At 44.6% G+C, this 22,844-nt stretch overlaps 1 protein-coding gene across 2 annotated transcripts in view; it reads right to left on the minus strand.

Moving 5' to 3' along the window:
- Positions 1-21,382, minus strand: part of C1QTNF7 (C1q and TNF related 7) — a 119,622-nt gene extending 98,240 nt beyond the window's left edge. Inside the window, exon 1 of one of the 2 annotated variants that reach the window (XM_079153615.1) lies at positions 20,908-21,382. Coding sequence is in view for 1 of the 2 variants with exons in the window: in XM_079153613.1 (XP_079009739.1) it covers positions 20,583-20,604 (22 nt within the window). In the remaining variant the exon portion in view is untranslated. The other variant, XM_079153613.1, reaches the window with a different exon arrangement.
- Positions 21,383-22,844: the final 1,462 nt, after the last annotated feature.

Here is a 22,844-nt window from a genome sequence, read left to right on the forward strand (position 1 = left end):
AGCTGCCATCCGGCGCTGGCACACGGTCAGAGGTGTGAAACTGCTGTGCTCTGTGAAGGAGGTATGTGCTGCAAATGCTGTGTTGAAAGTGAATGATGAAGGTCGTTCCTGGCTCTCAGTAAGTTTTTCTTGCAAACATAGGTGCCAATCGTTAATGTTGACTTGAGGGAAAGAGGAAGGAAAAATTATCTTTTTTTTTTTTTATCACGATTATGAGCATGGTGCTGTTCTACAGATTTGAGCTTTAACTGGAGAGATGAAGCCGCCTCCACAAATCCTTTACTTCTGTCAGTGGAGTTGCGTAGCATGAAAGGGCGTGGAATGCTGATGCAGGTAAGGAGGTCTGGGCCAGGCTCAGGGGAAGGAGCTGTGAAATCAAGCTCATCACTGAAGCAGGGGTGTCCTGATAATAGAAGGCTAGGGAGACTCAGGCCTGTTTATCTGGAGGGAAGGAAGGGAAGGGACTTCCTAGCCATTGAGGACCTCCTATGCCCTACATTTCTTGGGGAATAATGAGTGCAGGTATTTTGCAGTGTGGTTGGTACTGTTCTAAACACTTGAAATTCTTAACTCATTAGTCTGCACTACAACCCTACGAGGTGTGGGTACTAGGCTTATCCCCATGTATAAGCGAGAGAGCTGAGGACTGGAGAGAATGAATGACGTGTCCCCAATCATTCAGCAGAGTAGGAACCCAGACAGCCTGGCTTCTGTGCCCTGCACTTTACCATGAAGCTGTTGCCCCCCTGGGGGGAGAAAGAAAGCACAGCAGATGTCAGACAGCTGGGCTGTGAATCCTGAGAACTCTGCTTCTTAAGACTCAAGAGAGCTCACATATTTTTTTGTTAGGAGGCTATAGAATTGCTGAAGATCTTTTTGGATTTTCAAGGAACTAAATGTAACCATCCGCTTGCATAAAGCAATGTCTCTTTTTAGGCTAATGTGAGATTTAGGGATTTGGGAAGACATCTGGAATTTATTTATGCCATGTGGGTTTTGAAATTCATATTAGATTCTTATAATGAAAGAGGCAAAGAAGTCAGAGTAGACCACATTTGCAAGATCTGAAAGTACAGGGCATCTGCTTGCAAACTGGGCTTTAATGTCTGGCTAAAATATTGCTCTGAATAGTTTGGGTCAATCCTTTCAAAAGGGAAAAACACATTGACCTGTACACATGGCAATGGAGGGGACTTTGCTTCGGGGTTTTCCTTCCCCTAAATAATGTCATAAAAATGATTAAGTTGTTCATGCTGAGATTGTAGCACAACAAAATAGCACCTTAATTTGGATTCTGGGAAGACAGCATGAGCTTCAGAGACGGGCAGCCTTTGACTGGTCTTGTCACTGTACTAGTGGTGCAATTTTGGACAACCTGCCTGAGTCAGTTTCTTAACTTAGAGGATGTTCCAAACAGAGAAGGTAGCAGGTAGTAAATGGGTGCAGATTTGGGGAATTTTAGGAGGTTTGTTGTGGCCAAAGAGGAAAGTGCTTGTGAAGACTGAAAGGAGATGACAATAGAGAGGTAACATCATTGACAGTCTTCTGTCCTCAACCTGGGGTAACATCACAAAAGGTCTTCCGTTCCCAACCTGGGGTAGCACCTTGCACAGTCTTCTGTTCCCAAGCTGGCATAACATGATGGACTACTTCTGCCCCAAGTTGGGGAGTTTGTATTTAATTCTGAGAGCAATGGGAAACTACTGAGAAGTTTTTTAATTTCACTCTTTCTAAACACTAAACAGAATAGATTTTCCTTATTACAATTGGAGTAGCTTATTATAGAAAACAAGAGATAAAGAAAAAAAATACTTTAAATTGAATCAACCTTAGAGAGTGGATGTTAACCTCTGGGAAATATTTTTCTCTACACACCATAAATGAATGTTTTAATGAAAATATAATTAGATTGCACTCATTCTTTGGATTCTTTAATATGATTATATGAATACCTGTGGAAGTCAATATAGATTTGCTTACACTGTTGTTTAATACCTACATAGTATTTAATGGCTATATGGACATGTCATAATTTCTTTATTGTTGTTTTAATTTTGGGATTTAGCTGTTTTCACATGTTGGAGTAACAAAGAACCCTGTAATGAACATCCTTGTATTAAGTGTTAACACACATCCATGAATATTTCCTTAGGATAAATTTCTAAGTCATGGAGAGGATCATTTTAAAGAATTTTTTATATATTGCCAGATTATTCCCCAGAAAAGTTATGAATCTAGTGTCCTACCAGCAGAGTTTGAGACCACTCACTTAATTCTGGAGCCCAAGCAGGAGATGGTAGTCAGATTTTGGAAGATTGGAGCATGTCCCAAGCGGCCAAGATGTTAATTTGGGAGGAATTGCGAAGCATAACCAGTGGAATGTCAGAAGGGGCAGTTGCAGTCTTGGAAGAGGGAGCTGATAGTGTCTTTGAGTACTTGAAAGACTGCCCTAGTGAAGGAGGGGGCCATGCTCTGTGTCATTTCCAAGGGCAGAGCTAATATCTACCAGGTTCCAGAAAGTCCGAGTGCCATGGGCTCATTATGAAATGAGCCAGAAGCAGGTAGACACATGCCACACATTGTCACTCGTGTGTAGAAGACAAAACTGCTGATCTCATAGAATTGGAGTGGAATAGTGGGTACCAGGGCTGGGAAGGGTAGGGAGGAGAGGGTAAGGGGTCAGGTTAGCTAATGGGTAAAAAATACAGTAGATAAAGCAATTAAGTTCTAGTGTGCTGTAGCAGAGTGAGGTGAACATAGTTAATAATTTATTATACATTTCAAAATAGCTGGATAAGAGGATTTTGAATATTCCGAGCACAAAGAAATGATAAATGCTTGCAGTGATGGTTATGCTAATTACTCTCTGATGATCAATACTCATTATATACACCTACCAAAGTATTACTCTATGATTATGTATATGTGTCAATTAAAAATAATGAAAAAATTTAGTTAGAAAAAGGAGTAGGGGGGAAAGAGTCTGCCTTAACAGGAAGACCTTCTCAATTTAATACTAAAATGTGCAAGAAGCTTAGGTAGTATCTTGGAAAGATGTGTCAGGAATGTATTTGGGGTCCTCCTTTCAGAGAGAAAGTACTTTTCAGTGGGGCAATTTATTTTCACTTGAAACCCTGGTGTCCCCTAGGCCAGTTAACACTCGGAAGCCTTTAATATAAACATCGCTATGACTTCACTGGAGATCTCTAGGCTGAGTTCAAGTGCAAACATAATGCCTAAGGGTGTGAGTGACTTGTAGGTCATCCTCACTGTTCACAGATTCTATAAATGCAGACTCACCTATGTACTAAAATTTATTTGTAATTTCCAAGGAATATTCGTGGTGCTTTGATGGTGATTTACACTTAGGCACAGCTGAGATCAAGGAGCTGACCTGGAGGCCTCTGCTTTAAGCCCTCACACTACAGGCAAGGGTTCTTTTTTGCAGTAATTTAGTGACATGTTTCTTATATTTTTGGTGCTTTTCTGGGTGATTTTGCAGTTTTAAATGGCCCCAAGCATGGAAATGCTGTCTTGTGGTTCTGAGTGCAAGAAGGCTGTCAGGTTCTTCACAGAGAAAATGCCTGTGTTAGGTAAGCTTTGTTCAGGGGTGAGTTACAGTACTGCTGGCCTGAGTTCAGCATTCATGGATGAGCAGCTTTTTAAAGCTAAGCGCACATAAAATGAGGTTATGTAGTGATCTGTTGCTGAAGATGGGGTGCCTAAGGATGCCAGGAACCTGGCCCTAAGAGCACTGGCTCAGTACTTGCTCGTTCAACGTCCATGGTGACTTTGTATGACATAGATAATGCAGACAGGAAGAACTGACTGTGTGTGCTTTTATGATCGATGGGTGACTTTTGCCTTCCAAATCCAGTACTCAAATGCCTGGTTAGACAACACAACCTCAAAGCCCTGGCTTCTCAGAGGGCAGCTGGCTGTCCACGTGAAGGCCTTTGAAGGCCTTGTCTGTGAACAGGCCATTGCTGTTATACCTGCCAGACCTGCCAGACAAGTCCAAACCTGACGTCTAACCCTGCCTGCGCAGGTGACGGGCTGGGGCTGGCCTCTCGCTCTGGCTGTGTCTGGGAGGCTAGGAGTAGGTATGAGTGCTTGCTTGTGTTTATCATTCACTGGGCAGACTTGTCTCTGGGCAAAGAGCCATTCTTTGGAAAGTCTCTCTTGACTGGCCACTCCAGCTGTGTCCCTGCAATAGTGAATCAGGTCACAGGAGTTCCAATGAGATTCCACGTGAACTGTCAGGAGCTTCAGAGGTTTGATCAAAGGCCACCAAGTAAGTTCAATGCTGAGATTTTTTATTTTGGTTCAGCAATCTAATTTCTTATGCTAACATTTCTTTTGACTATCCTGGTTTTCTCCCCCTCCGTGCGTTTAGCATAGACTTGTGGTTGAGGCATCACATCATTTGGAGGTATTTGGGATTGGCACCTTTAGTTGAGGGACAGGAGGGTTGGGATGCCAAGTGTCCCACAGTGCCCTGTATGCTTCTGTGTGAGGTAGGACTATGTCACCCTGTGCCAGTAGCACGGATCAACTGTCATTCACCTGTCAGATTCCCAGAGATTCTTCCCATCTCCAGTCTCACTTCTAAAGCCAGTGACAAAGTTTATGAGCTCAATACAAAGTGAAAATGTGAGCTTCCTTGTTAGAAAAGCCAGAGAAAAGCTTTTGCCTTTCTTCCCTGGCAGAAGTCTCTCTTGAATGGCCACAGTGTTTCCTAGTTGCTGTTTCATGTGGGGTACGGAGAGCTGGGTGGTGGGCCACAGGAGCCTGGGTTCCTCAGGACTTCACGTAGCCCACAGGATTCATTCTGATTTCCTGCCTGGCTCTGCCGGCATTGATGGGAGACCTGCTCGCCACCTGCTCAGCTCCTGGCTTTGAGTAAGTGCGGACATGTCCACTATTCCATCAGATCATGGATTTCTATTGATAGTCTGCAAATGAGTAAACTTGCCCAAGGTGACATGGCTGAGAAGGGGACTCAGGTTCAATTGTAGTCCCCTAACACAGCCTTCTTGAATTTTTACCACCTGCAGCATCATGAACCCATTCCTCCCAGAAGTGAGTCCTGGTGGGGTCTGACCGGTGCATTGATCTCTGCTGATTGCTCTGATAACCCCAGGATCCATGTGAGCAGGAAGCGAGAAGCAACCTGGCTACAGACATTTTTTTAAGCATTAGCAACAGTCATGTGAGCCCTTCGCTTGCTGTGGTTTCTCCTTGGGGCCCATAAGTTAAATTTACGTCCCAGGGCATTGGGTGGGGGGGAAGTCTCATTGTTCCCCCACCGTGTTTCCCCCTCATCACGCTCTTCCTGCTTCCTGAGGGCAGCACCTATAGAGTATGGGGCCTCCTTTATCACATGCTCTTGCCTGGAAGATTTCCTAGAATTCACTCATTTCCTGATGACATTTCCACATCAAAAGCCATGGGGATTTAGCTCATTCAACGAGAACACATCAGGCAGAGCGTGGCAGCCCCAGATGCCGCTTCCTCTGCACCGCTTCCTGGCACCCAGGACAGAAGGCAGGAGAGCTCATGACTTGCAGAGTCCTCCCGCCCACAGCCTGGACCCCGAGAGCCAGGGGATGCTGAGGAAGTCCCCCCGCTGGTCTCCTTCACTTCCAGTCCACCACCCCTGCCCCCCACAGACAGCTCCATCCTCCCAATCTCTGCTTCCCACGAGTCTCTCCCTCACTCGGAAGCCTCTGGAGGCTTGCCCCTTCCTTCAGAATACAGTCAGAGTTACCTCTTATCTTCCCAACTCCTCACAGTTTGAACTTGAATCCTCATTGAACTTTAAGGTTGTTACTTTCCTTCCAGAACATTCCTCTCGGCCAAACAGGGCATCTTGGCCTTACCTAAGGGTGGCACGTACAAGTCTTTCCCTGTTCCTGTCTATGTGCACTCTCCCATCTCTTCCAGACTCTTCCATTCCTCCTCTTCTGTGAGGACTGATCCCCTGGAGCTTCATGCCCTTTAGTTAGAGAATGGGTTTTGATGAGGGCCATGCCAGCCCTCACGACCAACAAGTCATCTGTGGAGGAGGCCATGGTGCCTCTGGGAGGCTCCTGACCACCCTGATATGCCCTGACTGAGGCACAGATTCACAGAAGTCATCCACTTCCTGTCTCCCAGGGTTAGAGTGAGCTGGGGCCTAGAGATTCAGAGTATGATGAAATCTTTTTTTTTTCCTCTTATTTTGTTGCTTCTAAGATTCATTCATCCATTGTTTCAAACAAATTTTGGACAGATAAGAATTTCAGTTTCATTTTCCAACTTGGATTCACCCCATAAACCAGTCGTGCTGTTTAGTTACTGCATCTTCCTCAGCTTCTTTTCCTTTTTTTGGTGGGGGGCGGGGCACGGGGGAAATGGGAATAACACCCACTTCAAGGGAGTAACTGGAAGGCCCACATAGGAGAGTGCTCGTCCAGTGCCTAGTCAGGACTGAGGGCCCAAGCCTGACGCACAGTAGGGTCTCAGCCTGTTCTTTCCTTTCCTTTCTTCTGGTGATGTTTGTGATTGGTGAAGGGCATCATGGACAGCAGCCTTGGCCAAAACACCACAAACTCCCTGTGACAACTTTCTGTGAGACACAAGCCCTGTATGAGGTGTTTGCTTATTATGGGTGTATCATATCTTCTCTCAAATTTTAAAATCTGAAAATATGAGCTGAAAAAGAAATTCTTAGCCAATTTTCCCTTTTATGGGCATTTTTGGCAATTTTTCTGTCCAAACTAAACAGTCTCTGTTATGGTCTTACCCAACTTTATTCTCAAAAATTCTGAATTTGTCCTGGAATGAACCTGAAAGTCAGTTTCTTTTAAAATATAAAATTAAATTCCTTTTTTTTTAAATTTTAAAAAGGCAACATGAAATGTCACTGACTCTTCCAAGCAGACATTGCACTAGCAATTCTTGAATTTGAAGATTTTTTCATTGGAAAGAAAGTAATATTTTTCTCATTCCTCTGTCTCATTACAAGGATAAGTAATACTTATATTTACACTCTGCAGACCAGATGGGAATCATCTCATTGACACAGATTATGCTGCTATTTGGAGCTAATATGTTTTTATTAGATTTCATTATCTTCTAAGTTAATATTCCAGAAACCAAAGCAGCCCTGTGGACCATATATACCTGGATATAGCAGGAGGAAATTGTTACAAATGGACTCTAATCAGTTTTCAGGGTAATTAAGGGCTGTGTAGATTGGGTTTCCACAAGAAGAGTTGACCCAATAAGCTGGCATGTACTGGATGATTCTCCAGGAGGACATGGGCAAGGACTCTGTGCACAGGAGAGGAGACAAGAGTGGGCAGATGGTGGGCATGAGTGGAGCTGGGGTGATTATTCCTGTCCAAACTCACCTGCCCTTAGCTCGGAAGGCTGCACGTTCCCCCTGAATGTCCTTGTGGGCCACACAGATTCTGGACGCTTCTCTACTACCTTCCTGGGCATCTGTGTCAATGACGGCAAAGACCTCGTGCCCACCCCACTCTCTCTGAAATCAAGCCCTTCTGCAACTTGAAGGTTTAGCTTCAGCCTTGGAGACATTTTCACTTTTCACTGATTTTGTTCAGAGGCCATTGATATGGGGTGTATCTTTCAGGACATAGAGTTTTTTTTTTTCTTTGTTTTTGTTTTTTGTTTTCCGTTTTACAGGTTTTGAAGGAAGTATGGTGCAGTTCTCCTAGGATTGAATTTTTTCTTTACACCCAGAGGGGTAGAGTAGGAAGATTCTGGACTTTGGAGTCACACAAACCTAGGCTCAAGTCCTAGTTTTCAAACTGACTGACTTCAGACAAACTCTTGAAACTCTCTGAGTTTCTTTACTCATCTGAGAAATTTCTTGTCTGTGAAATGGGACGCAGTCACTTTACAGGATTTTTGAGGGTAAAGAGAAGTGACCAAATGGCATATTTGACACAGCAGGAAATTTAATAAATGGCAATTAAAATGAAATACACGGTGAGGTGTGAAGCAGGGGACATCCTTGGTTAAGAGCCTCTAATGAATGGGTGAAAACACATATTTTTTTACCATTTTTCCAAAATTTAAGTTTTAAGCTTACCAGATAGGGTAGACTTGTTTTAGCTTAAATGTGCTCACGTTTCCTGTATTCAAAAAATGAGTTGCATTCTAAAAATGGTCATCCTGGCTTTGTTAACCCCTCAGCTGACTCTCTCTCTGTCCACCTGGGTTCTACCACGTCTGTTGAAGGCACAAACAAGGCCACCGTGGATCTCTCCAAGCCACTCCCTCCTTCCTTTCATAGCATGACTACTGTTTCTTCAAATTGGAAAGGACTCTGTGGCATCTGGAGGGTGACGGATGTCTTCACACCTGAGTGCACCATGCAGCCTTGGGATGCCTGATGTGCATGCTTTCCACACCATTGGGCTTCTCCTCAAACCATGCTTCTCAACTGTGGCTAAACATCAGCGAGCTTTCAACCATGATACGTGCCAGGATTCTGCCTCCAGAGACCCTGATGCAATGGTGTTGGGTGCAGCCTGGACTTGGGGGTTTTTCCAAGCTACACTGTTGATTGTTCGGGTGCAGCCAAGGCTGGGAACGCCAGCCAAGACTCATGCCCTACTTAGGCCATGTCACCACGTTCTGTTTCTCCCACTTCCAGGCATTTCTGGATCTCTTTCAGGATCTCACTCAAATCCCATTTAGAATATTGTTTTGTGTAATAAAGGATGCAAATCTTATAATTAAGGCAATTTATAGTTGGGATTGTTCAAAAAAATCTGCAATCTTTGTTTAATTAGGAAGCTTATTGAATGCATGCGCGTGCTGGGTAGCTCTGAAGGGAGAAAAAAGGGAGGAAGACGGGAAGGAGAAATGTAAGAAAAAAAGGGAAGGGAGGGAGAGAGGAAAGAAGAGAGAAAAAATCTGATGCTTTGTGATTCAGTCACCACCCTGTGTATCTAATAGTGTCTCTTCTATTTCATTCCCATAGTAGAAACAGGAATTTTAATATTAGCTATGACTTATAGGGCACACTATTATTTCATAAAATCCTCACAATAACACTAATAAAATGGGTACTATTGTTCTCGATTTTTGCAACAAGTAGATGGCAAGTTAATCGACCCATGGCACCAGTCCAGAAAACCGCAGCTCATGCTTCCACAAAGTCTGTTCCAGTTTCAGAGCCTACTGACCCTGTGCTGCCTTTTGGGATTAAAATATTAAGTAATGAGCACTAAATCTCGGGAAATGACTTTGGAATTCCTACTGGAGGGACATATCCAAAACCTGAAATCTGTCTCAGAAGGAAAGTGGTGGTCACAGGAAAGAGCACGGGGAGGAAGGATGGAGAAATGAGTGTCTCAAAGGAAAAACCCCTCAGGAGAGCTTTTCCTTTCTTCCCTTATCTGATACTTTCCTCCCATATATCTCCCAGCTGCACCTGGAACTGGTATTCAGTAGACTTTCAGATTAACCAGGAGCGACAGGTTTCCTCTAGCAATGCCATAGCAACAGCTTCAGCTGTGAAGTGCCTTTGTTATGAGACTTGTATTCTCTACCCACAAAGCAACATTCTAAGTAGGAGACACAGCACTGAGGGCTCCGAGAGAGATTAATGGATTGCGGAAAATGAAACCCAAGTACAGGGGAAATATGTGCTCCAAGGCAGGATCTGGGTCAGGGCAGAGGAAAGGGTGCCCTGCATTGGCCCTTGGCCCAAGCACACCCAAGAATATACGGGCCAATTTTTGTCTGAAAAGACTTGGGTTTGGCTGCCAGGAAGCAGAATTTCACAGTCAGTCACAGTAACCAGATTGGTCCTGTGGTTCATGTACTTTGTTCCTCCTCCCCTTCGTGGCTTTAATTTTCTGTTTCTATTTAAATTGCTTTATTGCACATTTCTTTCAATTTACCTCAAATCATGTGTGAAAGGGGCCAACTGGTGTTTAGGGTTTTTTTTTTTAAAAAAAAAAAACAACACATACCAGGCTCTGTGCTAGGCACTCTATTTATTGGGGGCTTGTAAGTGACAGGAAATAAAGCATAAATACAGACAGAGCAGTAGATCTTAGACTTTGAGGGGGAGGTGTGGAGAAGAGGGCAGGAGAGAATGAAAAAAGAGGGAGGGACTCTGCAGAAGGTGGTCAGAAGGAGAGAGAAGGGCGGGGAAAGCAGAAGGGAAGAGCATAGGAGGACAACGTGGGTGACAGAAAGAGAGACCAGAGACGTGGTGTGGAAGGAAAGAGACACCGGGCACAAAGAACGGGGTGGGAGAGGGAGAGACAATGCAGCCGTCTAGGGGAGAAGAGCACTAAGTTAAGGAGTAGGGGGACACGCAGGAGGGGCCAGTTCTTCACAGAGGGGTAGAAGTTCAAGGAGCTTAAGGCTAAGAGGGGACAGGAGGATCCTCGCTCACTCCATGTCCGCGGTAACACTCCACGGTTCTTCCTCTGGGCCTAGCAGAGGGCACAGGACTGCAGTTCAGTTGGACAGCAGATTGGGTGTCCATTTATATGTGTCACTGCTGAGCAATGGTGAGGTGTGGGTCTCATTTGTAAAACGGGTAGACACCACACGAGCCCCGTAAGGGTGTTTGGAAGATAAACTGAGGCCTTCACACAGGTCTCCACTTTGCTGGAGTGTGGGGCTCTGCTCTCCGGTCTTACGGGCAGGGTAATGAGTTTGCAGAATGGCAAAGGCCCATGAGATTTCTCACACAGCACAGAAAAGGACAGTGAGTTCAACTCTATGCAAATGCCACTTCATAGGTCAAGCACAGAGCAAGCATTTAAAAATAGGAACATTTCACATAAAAATCTAGATATATGGATTTTATTGAAAATAAAATGGTGCTTGCAGGGCCACATTTTCCTGGGATACCCTGCATCAGATGGTATCTGCCTGGTGCAGGTGGAGCCGCCAGTCCTGGCCCTCTGGGGTCTCATGGGGCTTACACACCAAGCATTTTCTGCTTGGCCTGTAGATTAAGCATCGTGGCCCCTGACTCAGTGTGTTGCCCAGAGCTATGCTAATGTCTTGCTGATGATGCATCTCTGAGAAATGCTAATATGTCTGTGGACCAAAGAATTAGAAGATCAATGCTGAATTATGTGAACAAAGGGCAAGTACGAATCATCCCAAACCACACGCTCAAAGCCTGGGATACTGCAGTACCCCATTATCAAGGGGACCTCCAAGGGGTGCCTGAAATTCAGATAGTATAGACCTTTCTATATATTGTGTTTTTTTCTCACCTGTATACACCTTCATATCCACCTTTATAAAATTTAACTTATAAATTAGGTGTAGCAAGAGAATGACAACGCTAGTAGTAATTATTGAAATAGAACAATTATAACAATTTACTCTAATAAAAGTTAGTACTTTGGGGTCATTATTAAGTAAAATTGAGGTTATTTGAACATATGCACTGCTTTACCATGACAGTCCATCTGACAACTAAAGGGAACACTCAGTGACTAACAGGTAAGTAGCATATACAGCATGGAGACACTGGACACAAGGCTGATTCATGTCCCAGGCAGGACAGAAGAGGATGGGGTGAGAGTTCATCCTGTTATTCTGAATGGTGCATAATTGAAAACTTGTGAATTATTTATTTCTGGAATTACCTATTTAATATTTTTGAATTATGGTTGACCAAGGAATGTGACTGGACTGCAGTGAAACTGTGGAAATTGAAATCACAAGTAAGGGGACATGACTGTCATCAAAGAAAGCCAGGGAGAGCTGCTTGGGTTTTTCTTGTCTCTGCTTTGACCACATCATGGAGACACTTCCATCTTGGCTGAGATTCTCTTCCTTGACATGTGAGCACTCGCAGGGAAGCCCATTCACCAGGTCACCCGTGTGTTTGCATTCCCATTGCTTGAATTTTTGTTAATTTCCAGCTAGATGCCAATTTGTCCAGAGAAAAGAACTCCACCATAACCAAGAGGCTAGGGGGAAATTAAGCTGGCCAGTTAGAAGAATCAGGCTCCTAATAATAACCAGCCTTTAAATTTCACCTTCTAGCCTTATGCTTTTTCTAACATAGTATCTCACTTAATACTTCCAGTGAGTCCAGTGGAGTAGGTAAGTACTATTTCCAGCTTCAATGGTATCCAAAGACTGAGTATTCAAATGACTTGCCGATCAACACACAACCCTGAGGAAGGGTTAGAGCTGAAACTGAAAGAGATCGTAATTCCAGATTCTTCATTATGCTTTAGCTCACTAAGAAGAAAAGTGGCACCATAACATGGGTGAAAACAAGCTGTGCTGTAACTAAATATAAGAAATAACCTGAATGTTTTATTCAATCTTTTCATGAGAGGGGTTGATTAGCAAAACTGATGCAAAATTAGCATTAAGGAAAACAAAGTATTTAAGTAAGAGTAAGTTTCCCTGTCCTTTGGGCTGTTAGACAAAATCCAGAGTAGTAATTAGAACAGCCCTGGAAAATATCTGATTTTCTATTGGACATCACTAATTGATCTCTTTCTGTCTCCCAGATGGGGTTCAGATTCTTTCTCAATTCAGGACTTGGGAGAGCCATGTGCCATCCCAGGTCACCAATGTGAAGTTGGTTGGGGTTGTGAAAATCATTCAGAATTAGGTGATCAAGTCTAGATGTCTGTTTCAAGAGGGTTGTGCACATGGTGGGTGAGTCCCAGGTGTCTGGGAAAGTCCTCCCTGTGTGTTCTGGGAGAGAGTGGGTAAGTATTTAAAATGCCAGAGGAAAGAGGACTGGCTCTATCTAAAAGTAAAACAAGGACCAATCATGAGATAATAGAAAGAAGTAGATTCTGGCTTGAGAAAGAGCATTCTGGTGAGCCGTGGTGTTTACATGGAAGGGGTGACTTTATTAGGTATGAGTGCTTTGCCTCTGCTGACATTGGAGCTGAAGTGAGGTCTGCAGCTCAGATAAATTCTAAAAGTCTGTTAGACACTGTTCCATCTCATTCTCAGGGACAGAGGATGATCAACACATTTTTCTTGTATGAAAGAACTGGCACACACACCATCTTTAAGAAGTGAGAGCTTGTCTTTACATTTCTAGATTATATTGAAATCCTATAAAATTGTGATTTTTTTTGTCAATAATAAAATGATTGAGGGTCAGCAATTTCATGTGGTTTAACATAGTTTGTACAAAGATAGGACGTGGACTCAGATTCTTTAGAACTGTATCAGTTAGAGAGGAGGGCTGCCCCGGAAACTGAGGAGCTCACTGTATGTAGAGAGTGTCTGGAGGACAGTGACAGGAGCACAGGTGGACGAGGAGTGCAGCCAAGAGAAAGATCAGAGGGTCACGGATGTAGTTCAGTGGTGGAGTGATCGCCTAGTACGCATGAGGCCCTGGGTTCAATCCCATGGCACTGACTGGGAAAAAGAAAAAAAAAAAAAAAAAAGAGAGCAAGAGAGATTTCTAAAGGCCTCTTGTTATCTGTTTTATGTTTTGTAACAGAATGAATGCAACTAGGTAATTTACAAAGAACAAATGTATTTATTTCATCTCTGGAGGCTAGGAGTCTCTGATCAAGGGGCCTATGTCTGGCAGGGCCCCTATGCCTTCCTACAGTGTCATCCCCTGATGGAAGGCAGAATGGCAAGAGAGAGCATGTCCCATATGACTCACCACCCTTCTGGGGGGGGGGGGCATCAACCCATTCTGGGGGTGGATCCCTTGTGACCTAAACACCTCCTGTTAGGCCCCGCCTCCCAGCTGTGGCACTGAGCACTGTTTCCAGCACATGCTTTTTGGGGGGTGGCATTCAAATCATAGCACACTCTCAAGCCACATCCAGGAGCCTGATTTTGACTGTGAAGGAAAGAGGAATTGTGAAGGATCCTGGCAGTTGATAGAGATACCTATGATAAAGTGCGTTGGCAATTCTGATCCATTTCAAGGATCCTTTAACTAAGCTTCCGGTGGTGTCCAGCTTCGAGTGGAAGGAGATAAAAATTACTTAATGAAAGTCTTTTCTAAATAAATTAATGCTTCGAAAAAGGAACTGAAAACAAATCGCTTATCAATCTAAGAAAATCTGCTGTTGGGAGATGTTAGCCATGAGCAAGGCCATGGTGTTTCAACGACAGCTCTGAAGCCTTCTCAGAGTACATCTGTTAGGATGTGTTTTAAGACAGCTACATTAGTGCTGGTCCTGTGTTACTGGTAGCACATAAAGGCCCTGAAATTGCAAATATTTAACACTGTTCTATAAATAGCCTTTCATTAGTTAGGACTGACTTCCTTCCCTTGACCTTGAGGCAGAAGAAGAAAGACAAATATGTTCTGGAGTTTGAGTTCTCTTTCAACTGTGGCCTTAGACAAAGTGCTTGACCTTGCTGTCCTCTCAAATTGAATCGAATCTCCCCTCCTGCAACCTCACCATGAGTTGCATGTTGGGAAATAAACAATTCTTTAGATGACTTATCACTGAACCAAATAGAATTACACTCTGTTTATGGTGAGAAAAAAGAAAGAACTCCATTTAAAATAAATTTTAGTTGGAAATGGTTACAGAAGGATTAGTCAGAGCTCCAAATGGCCAAATAGAATGTCAGGAGTTCTTTCTGGGATTCAGTGTGGTCGTGTGGAAGGGGCGTAGGTTTTGGAGATAGTTACAACGTGAGTGTTAAGTATTAGCTCCATCTCTTACTGTCGGTAGATAAGCTATTTGCCTCTCCTAGTGTAAGAAATGGGTACATGCAAACAATATATATGCAGTGTTGGCCTATAGTAGGTACTCAATAAAAAAACACTATGAATCTGATCATAATACCTCCTCCGGTGGCAAACAGTAAAACTGCGAGGAAGTCATGATACTATTTAGTGGGGCACATATTTTACTGGTGATTATCGAGTAGGCCTGTTTCAGTATCACATACCAAAATCTTAATCAGTGTGTCTTTCCATTTCCAGCTTCTCATTTCAAGAGCATTGCCTGACCTTTTGCATTTCCTTGTTTGAAGGGTTTTGCAGAGCAAGAAGTAGAAGTTTCTTGAAAGCAGCACCTCTTCCTTTTTTTTTTTTTTTCAGAGTCCCAGCCTCAGTGTATATGGTGGGAAGGGAAAGTAAGGGACTTTTGATGAGAGGTTTTTCCAAACTTAGGAAGACTGGGGACATCTATGAGAAGTGGACACGCTGGCCCCATGTGGCTACCTGACCTCAGAGGGCAAGGCTGCCCAGAGTGCTCAGATATCTGATTCCCAGGCTTCTCAGTGAATTTCAGTCCCCAACCAGGGATTGAAAGTAAAATCCACAGACATGAGAGGTATCGGGAAGAATTTGACACGGGCAGCGCCATTTTGGAACACATCTTCCATCTCAGAACAAGAGTTGCCTCAGGGTCACTTTGACGTGGTCTGACCTAACCCCCAGACAGTACTCCCTCACCACACAAAATAAGGAAACTGTTATCTGGGACTAGAATTCTGAAAACACCTGGTCTGATATGGAACAATGGTCACCTCAGAATGGAGGTGACAACCGCAAGGACCCTTTCCTAGCAATGGCCTAATGTTGAAAATGTCCCCATTCTTTCATGCCCCTCTATCTACCTCAGCCTGTAAGCAGAAGATGGGTCTCAGTGTCCACTGGGCCCCCCCTCTGCAGGTTTGTCCTGAATAAACCTGTTCCTGTTGAGCTTTCTCCACTATTTCCTTCATTTGGTTCTTTCCTTATAAAAGGGACATAAAAACTCGGTGGAATTGATGTGACAGAGGATGTTCCAGAATCTCTGCCTGACCCAAATGTTGGAAATTGTGTCGTTAGAAACACCAATGATTTCTGGAACTGAAGTTCTTACTGGCACCGATTCTTGGAATCAGATTTAAGTTGGATCGAGAAAAATAAAGAAATGCGACATCTCTTGCAGAGCTGTGTTTGTCAATTAACATTCAGACCTGCTCCAGGTATAAGGCATTGGAGAATAAAGAGGAACTCATCTCTACTCTCTGCAAGCTTATCACCTCTTTACCAGTTGTAGGAGGTCACAGGACGCCAATGTGAATTAACTATCATGCAAACCACTGCAAGACTCTGATATGGTACATGCTGCAGGGAGAGTTCTCAGTCTGAGATAGACAGTTGAGTTTTGCAAGAGGCAGAGGCCAGGAAAATGGACAGAAGCGTCCCCTGAGGGGATATATCAGAATGCACCCTCCCCCAATCCTTGCATGCCAATACCATTATTATGTAATTGCTATAACTGTAAACTCATAAAACTTTTGTAGACCCTAAAGTTGTTTTGGAAACATGCCTGCTTGATATGAAGGAGAAGTCTGGAACCTGGGGATGGAATGGGGAACTGCACAGCTAATGATTTCCATCTTAGGATGTTATCTTTATGGCTTGAGGGCTGGGAGGGCCCCCAGGTCAACTAGTCCCTCCTGCACTCTATGTTCTCCACCCTCTCCCACTTTACAGGATCAAAACTGAGCTCCCTGCGGACTCTGGACTTAGGGAGGTCTCAGGGTGGTTGTTTGAAAGGCCACAATGACAGTCAGGGCCTTGGAGGCTGGGCCAAGTGGGCCCCTCCTCCTTCGCCGCCCTGCGAGCCGCAGCTGTTGCTGCCTCTTGCCTGCACAAATCTAGCTCCCCACTAAGTTCAGCCTCCGTCCTTGCTGTGAGCAGATTAATCATCCCTTCTGGTCATGTCACTTTCTTGTTTACAAACCTTTAATGATAATTCCATGAAAGAAGTCCAAGCTCTGTGGTTTGGCATTCAAGGCTCTCATTATTCCCAGAGTCCCTCAGCTCGCCCTTCTCCACTCTCTGAACACGTGCTTTGTCCAGCCAGGGCTGCTGTTCTGTCTGTCCTCCTGGGCTCTTCTCTCTGGTGCTTTTGTCTCTCTGTCTGAAATGCACCTTCCACTAACCCTTGCTCATCCTTCAAAGCCAGTCGACATGGTCCCTCCTTGGAGGAGTCTTCCCCTGGTGATAGACACAGAGCACCAGAGTGACCCAAGTTGAGAACTTGCTTCTGCCTGGGTTCTGAAAGACTCCAGGCAAGTTACTCAATTTCTCTGGGGCTCAGGTTTCTCATCTGTGAAATGAACAAATTCACTCCCACCGTATGGCCCTGTTGTAAAATTTAAATGGATTGATTGCATGCTAAAGGACTTAGCCCAATTCCTCATGCATGATAGATGTCAAAGAATGTGACTGATTAATCAGATTATTGGAGTCTCTTCTTTCAATTCCCATTTACATTGAGCCTTTTGTACATTATATCTTGTAATATTTAATATTGTCTTTCAGATATTGGAAGGTATGTCTTATTTTCCCCATTCAGTCAATAACTCCTTGAAAGCAGGATCACATTTCCTTCTAGTCTCTCTTTTGCATCGTCCTCTACACAGTAAGTTCTCAAATCATAGGCAGAGGCTAGCTTTTCAAGTGTGAAATCACTGCCAAAAATTCACGTTGCTGTCACCTCTTCCTTCTAAAAGTTGAAAACAGATTTAAGACAGTCAATGTCTAAGGGGCTTCTGGAGCTCAGAAATATGAAAGATCACTTGTGAAGAGGCTGGTACATTTCAAATAGGTCTTGGGAAACTTTGTGCTCCTTAAGGACATTTGGCTTCTTCTCACTGGACCTATTCTATCTTACCATTTTCCAGCACACATTGTGGTCTGTGTGATACTGCTGGGGAGAAAAAAATTATTTCCTGGTGAAATGAGTTGGAAATTATTAGATTCTAATGACCCTCTCATGGAGAGTCATTGGGCACATTAGCCAAGTAAAACGTGTGAGAGATTCTGCAGCAGAGAAACCAGCACTTGAACCAAAAACCAGCTAACACGCATTAAGTTCTACCCGCCAGGCACTTTGATAGTAGGTTCTCGCAGGGATTCTCTAATTAGATCCTCAAAATGCCCCTTGGAAATGGAAGTGTTTACTAACAGATGAAGAAACTGATACTAGAATGGATCTGAATTCACATGGCAGTTAAGAGGGGGCACTGGATTTGAAGTCAGGCATTTTGACCCAGAACCGGGGCCCTGGTCCTCGGTGGTGCAGTTTTCTGCATTCTCAAATTTGCCTGACCAGGAAATATTCATCATGACCCAAGAAAGATGTGCCCCCGGAACAGAGCCTGGCCTCTCGGGCAACTTGGCTTATGGAGCAGGCCGAGATCCTCACACCTCTGTGCCTCTGCCTGCCAGCCTTGCCTGGATGCCCCTGTTCCTCATGGTTCTCTGTGACAAGCTGCTCAGCCCCAAGATCTAGCTCAACTCCACCAGAAGCTCCCTTGATTTCAGCAGGCTGATCACACAGCGCTCCTTGGTGTCCTGGATGCTTTGTGCGCTGCTGTTGGCGTCTGATTTGTCTATGCTGAGAACCGTGGTCCAAGAGCTGCGCTAAGGTGTCTCCTGCAGAGTGGGAACCGGGTTAGGCCTGTTGAATTAAATCGATGTCTCCTTCCTAGCCCCCAGGCGTGGATCTCTGGGCCTGGCTCACTGGGTACAGCACACAGGCCTGGGGCCTGTGACTGCAACCCACAACCCGGGCTAAGCCTGGTTCATATCCAAAGTGGGTCAGAGGCCTGGCCACCACCCTCCGGCAGTTCTATAGTTAATACCGCCTCCTGCCCCTTGAACGGGCTGCCTCTCTGAGGCCAGGGTGTGCAGTTGGGGCACATCGGACCTCTGTCACTAGCACCCTTTTGGGGACCACCCTGACCTGCCCTTTCCAGGGCGCTGTTCAGGTTTCACCACTGCCCCCGTGACTGCCCTCCGATGAGCCAGCTGGCTCGGGCTTCATTAGCAACCCTACTCGCACTTTGTTTTCGTCCTCATTGGGGCCTTCTTGGTCTCAGGGGTGGGGCCTGGCGGATTTGTCTTCCAGAGAGGCCGCCAGCCTCCACAGGAGCCCGTGATGGGAAGCCACGTCATGCCACACCGCGCGGTTCTAGGCCACACCCGTCCCCAGGGTGCGCTCAGGCGCCATGCAACCGCTGGCCATCCCAGCTTCCCGGCTGCCTGCGATGAGGTCATGGGTGGGGCCCGGAGACCCCCTTCCAAAGAGGGTGGGGGCTTCCCCGACCCGCCTGGATGGGCTGAAGGGACTGGGAAGGAGGCGAGGGTAATAATCTTGCCTCTCCAACCCCGATCCCTCCAAAACATTCGGTGGGTTGGTATGGATCGGAGCGGAGGGAGAACAGAAGAGAGGAAATCCAGAAAGAAGGACAAGAGCTCGGCCGCAGCGGGTCACTTACTTCACTGGAACGATGGACAGAGAGAGGTTCAACAATGGTGTCCCCTGACCGCCTGCAACAAGCTGATGGAGCTGCCTTCTTTTTTACAGGATGTCCTTCCTCTGACCTTAATCTCTGAGACCGTAAGTCAGGGAAGCCACGCTAATACCTTACGTAACCAGAACTTGACACAGAAGGAAAACATATTCCAGAAACAGAACAGCCACGGGGACAGCAGGAAGGTAGAGCCTTTCTTAGCCCAAGAGCAGCGTCCCTGGCGGCTCCTCACATTTCCCCGCAGGCCTGGCCACCTTGACTGTGAACGTTTCTACCCCAGTGGGTTCTGCAGACGGAGGCGACCTCCGTGTCCCAAACCACAGGAGCGCGTTCAGACCCACAGGGCTTTTAAACCTCTGCCTGTGAGCGCATGTGTCTGTGTGCGGAATCAATGTGAGACGGTTAAAAACCTCAGCCTGCAGGAAGAGTTTGCAGAGCTCAGTGGATCTCTAGTTTTTGCACCTGGAATTCTGCCTTGGAAAAATGGGAACACTGATAACAGAGTTCCCAGGGAAACAGAAACGCACACTCCACAGTTAATGCCTCTCCACCTCAACCCCCCAGCTGCTGTGTCTGGGACCAATGCTCAAAAAACAAGGAAGTCTCTCAAGCCGTCGGCTCCCTACCTGTTTATAAGGCACAATTGGCAAGGCAAAGTCACCCTACAGAGATAACAACATTGTCGGCCGACTGTGACTTGAATTAACGATTATTAAGTCCAAGTTTTTTTTCCTCCAAGAATGTATAGTATCTGTAACATCTTCCCGTGTTATTATAAGCAAATTCAAATATCTATTTAACTACAAAAGACAGAGTCTACAAAACAAGTTTATAATACGTCATCATAACCACAATTAAGAGGAGTCTGGGAATGATATTAAAACCTCCGGGAAGGTTTTCTGAGTCGCAGGAAACACAGCTCCCGAAGTTGAGCTGCACATGAGGGGATAGGAAAACATAGATGCTCTGACCTGGACAGAAATCAGCCCATCACCACACTGACCACCGCTAGGTCTGTCAGATGGGAGATTCTGGAGACTCTCCCCCAGCATTTTCTCAAAGAAGTGACATTTTCCAAAGAGTCAAAGATATTTCATGGAGATTCACGCATCAAGCAGAATAGAAAGTAGGAGAAGGCACCGCTGCTGAGGTTTTCCAACCTCTGATTTATCATTTGTTGACATTCTTTCTACAAGTTTCCTCATTTCTTTACAAGTAGCTGTCTCAAGTCCTTCCAGTACATATTTTGACAAAGTCCAAACAGGAGGAAAGAAAAGAGAAAAGCTGTCATGAAAATAGTAGCTTACCTCTTCTGGGCATTGCTGGCATCAAACTTTTCCCCCAAACATGAGGCTTTCTGGCTTTGGTTGTCCCATGAATTTAGAAACCATTAAAAAAAATGTAAAGCAGAATTAGGCTTATCGCTCGGAGCTGCTCCAAAACAAGGCGGAAGGCGACTGGATGAAAAATCAAGTGCTGGTCTGGGCAGGGGAAGGCGCGGGGAGCCGGGCACTCATGCTGCGGCGCGAGTCTCCGACTCTCTTCCTCCTGAAACAGCCTCCCACTCCTTCTCCCAGCCACTTGCCAACTCCTATAATTTAAAGCAACTGCGATCCTTCCCATAATACTCACATTTCAAAGAGCTTAATATATACACTCGTTAGGAGGGAGCAGGGGCGAGCAGCGTCCTGCAAACCCCAGGCAGAGGCGGACCCAAAGCCAGGGTCTCAGGTATCTAAACACCCTCTTTCTTTCTCACATCTGTGGCTCTGTGCGCCAGGACACTCCACCTCGCTCTGGCCTTCTAAAGTGACACCTAATGACCCAATGGCATCGTTTGGTTGGATGAAGAAAAAAAATAAAAGCACTTAAGAAATTTTCTGCCTTTACTCAGGAGACGGAGATACCCGTGAAACTCTGTTTACATCTTCGGCTTGTGTTCCCCGAGTTATTTCTGTGCAACGTGTCCCTAATGTATCTGTTTGAAAATGTCAAATAATTGTACCTGATGTTTTTATAAAATGGGAAGACACTTAAAATGATGTTATATTTAAGTTTCATTCCGTATGTGAATCATAATTCTAGGAAGTTTGCTTATTTTGCAAGTTTTTGTCTGTGCCGTTGAATAACTTTTGACATTTTAGTTTCTAATCAGAATAAATCTTCTGACATTTCAGTCTGTAAATGTATTACAAATGTTACTATTTCCATCCCTTCCCTGACTGTCCCCCCCCCCATACACACACACACACACACACACCGCAAGCATTTGTGAACTCAAATTATAAACAATATGAAGTGTGGTCAACTAAAAAAGTTAATTAAAAAAATAGCATATCTCAAAACAGGTCTTACTCAGTACCTGAGACATAATAGGTGCTCAATAAATATTGAATGAATGAAGTATTGCCTATGTTCAGACCCAATCAACACTTTTGGACAATCTTGGCTCACATTTGTGTAGATGCAATAGAGATGGTTAATATGTCCAAACTCCTTAGAAGTAGTCATCGGACAATGTATGCCTGTGCCAGACTTAATGAATAGCTAGTAATAAAATCCCCTAAGTGAATAGAAAACATTGGTTAAATAAATAAACCACTCAGTACAGAATACAAATATTGACATGGGCACAAATCATTAAATAGACTCACTGCACCAAGTTATAGGAACAAGTCTCAGGCCCAACCCTCATTATTTCAAAAACTATAGATTCTTTCCCACTATATTTTTTGAGACATCTAAAGTAACTATTAAGTAGTGGATAGTGGGTAATATCTCTGATCAAAATCATTCAAGGAGAGAAAGGATCTAAAACTACAGGGAGATGGTCAGGCTTTAGGGTTTCTTTGTTGAGAATGCAGAGAATAAGGTAGAATCTACTTTTTCTTTGGTTGTTACTGAGGAGAAACCTGCAGGCCCAAGTACCTGTCATGGATTTGGACCCAGATCCTGAATCTACCACATTGCAGTATATGGCTTTCTATGTATGATTTCATTTTTTGAACCTGGATTTCCTTAACAGTGACAGATTAAATATATGAAAACAACCTATTTGGTTATATATATTATAGAGTATTTATTCAGCAAATGTTAATTAGGCACCTTTCTATGTATTACGTACTTAATGAGAGCTATTTTATGAGTCACTGAGACTAAGGGGTGTTTGTCACAGCAGCTAGCCTGTCTTTTCCTGACTAATACCAATATTGATAATGGGCATGAATGCTGCTCTGATGAAACCCTTTGCTCAGTGGCCTTGGCCCAGTGGTCATAAATGAGTGGCCAGAGAGCCGATCCAGAGGCTGGAAAAGTGAAGTTCCATGTTTCACCGAGTCATAACACTGAGTGACCTTTACAGCTATGGCAGCGCAGAAGGTGATATGTGCTGAGTAACCCTGTAGCTCCAGGGCAGGGGGTGTGGAAAAATACGAGCTGTGTTTGTTGTCCACTGTGACTGCCCTTGTCCAGGTGTTTCCAGAGCAAGACAAGCCCAGGAGAGAAATGGCTACACTATAAACAGGAATGAGAGGAAATAGGGAGAGAGGACATTTGATGGCTTGTAGAAA

The sequence above is a fragment of the Sciurus vulgaris genome (assembly GCF_902686455.1).
Source record: "Sciurus vulgaris genome assembly, chromosome: 9".
NCBI classification, from domain to species: Eukaryota; Metazoa; Chordata; class Mammalia; order Rodentia; family Sciuridae; genus Sciurus; species Sciurus vulgaris.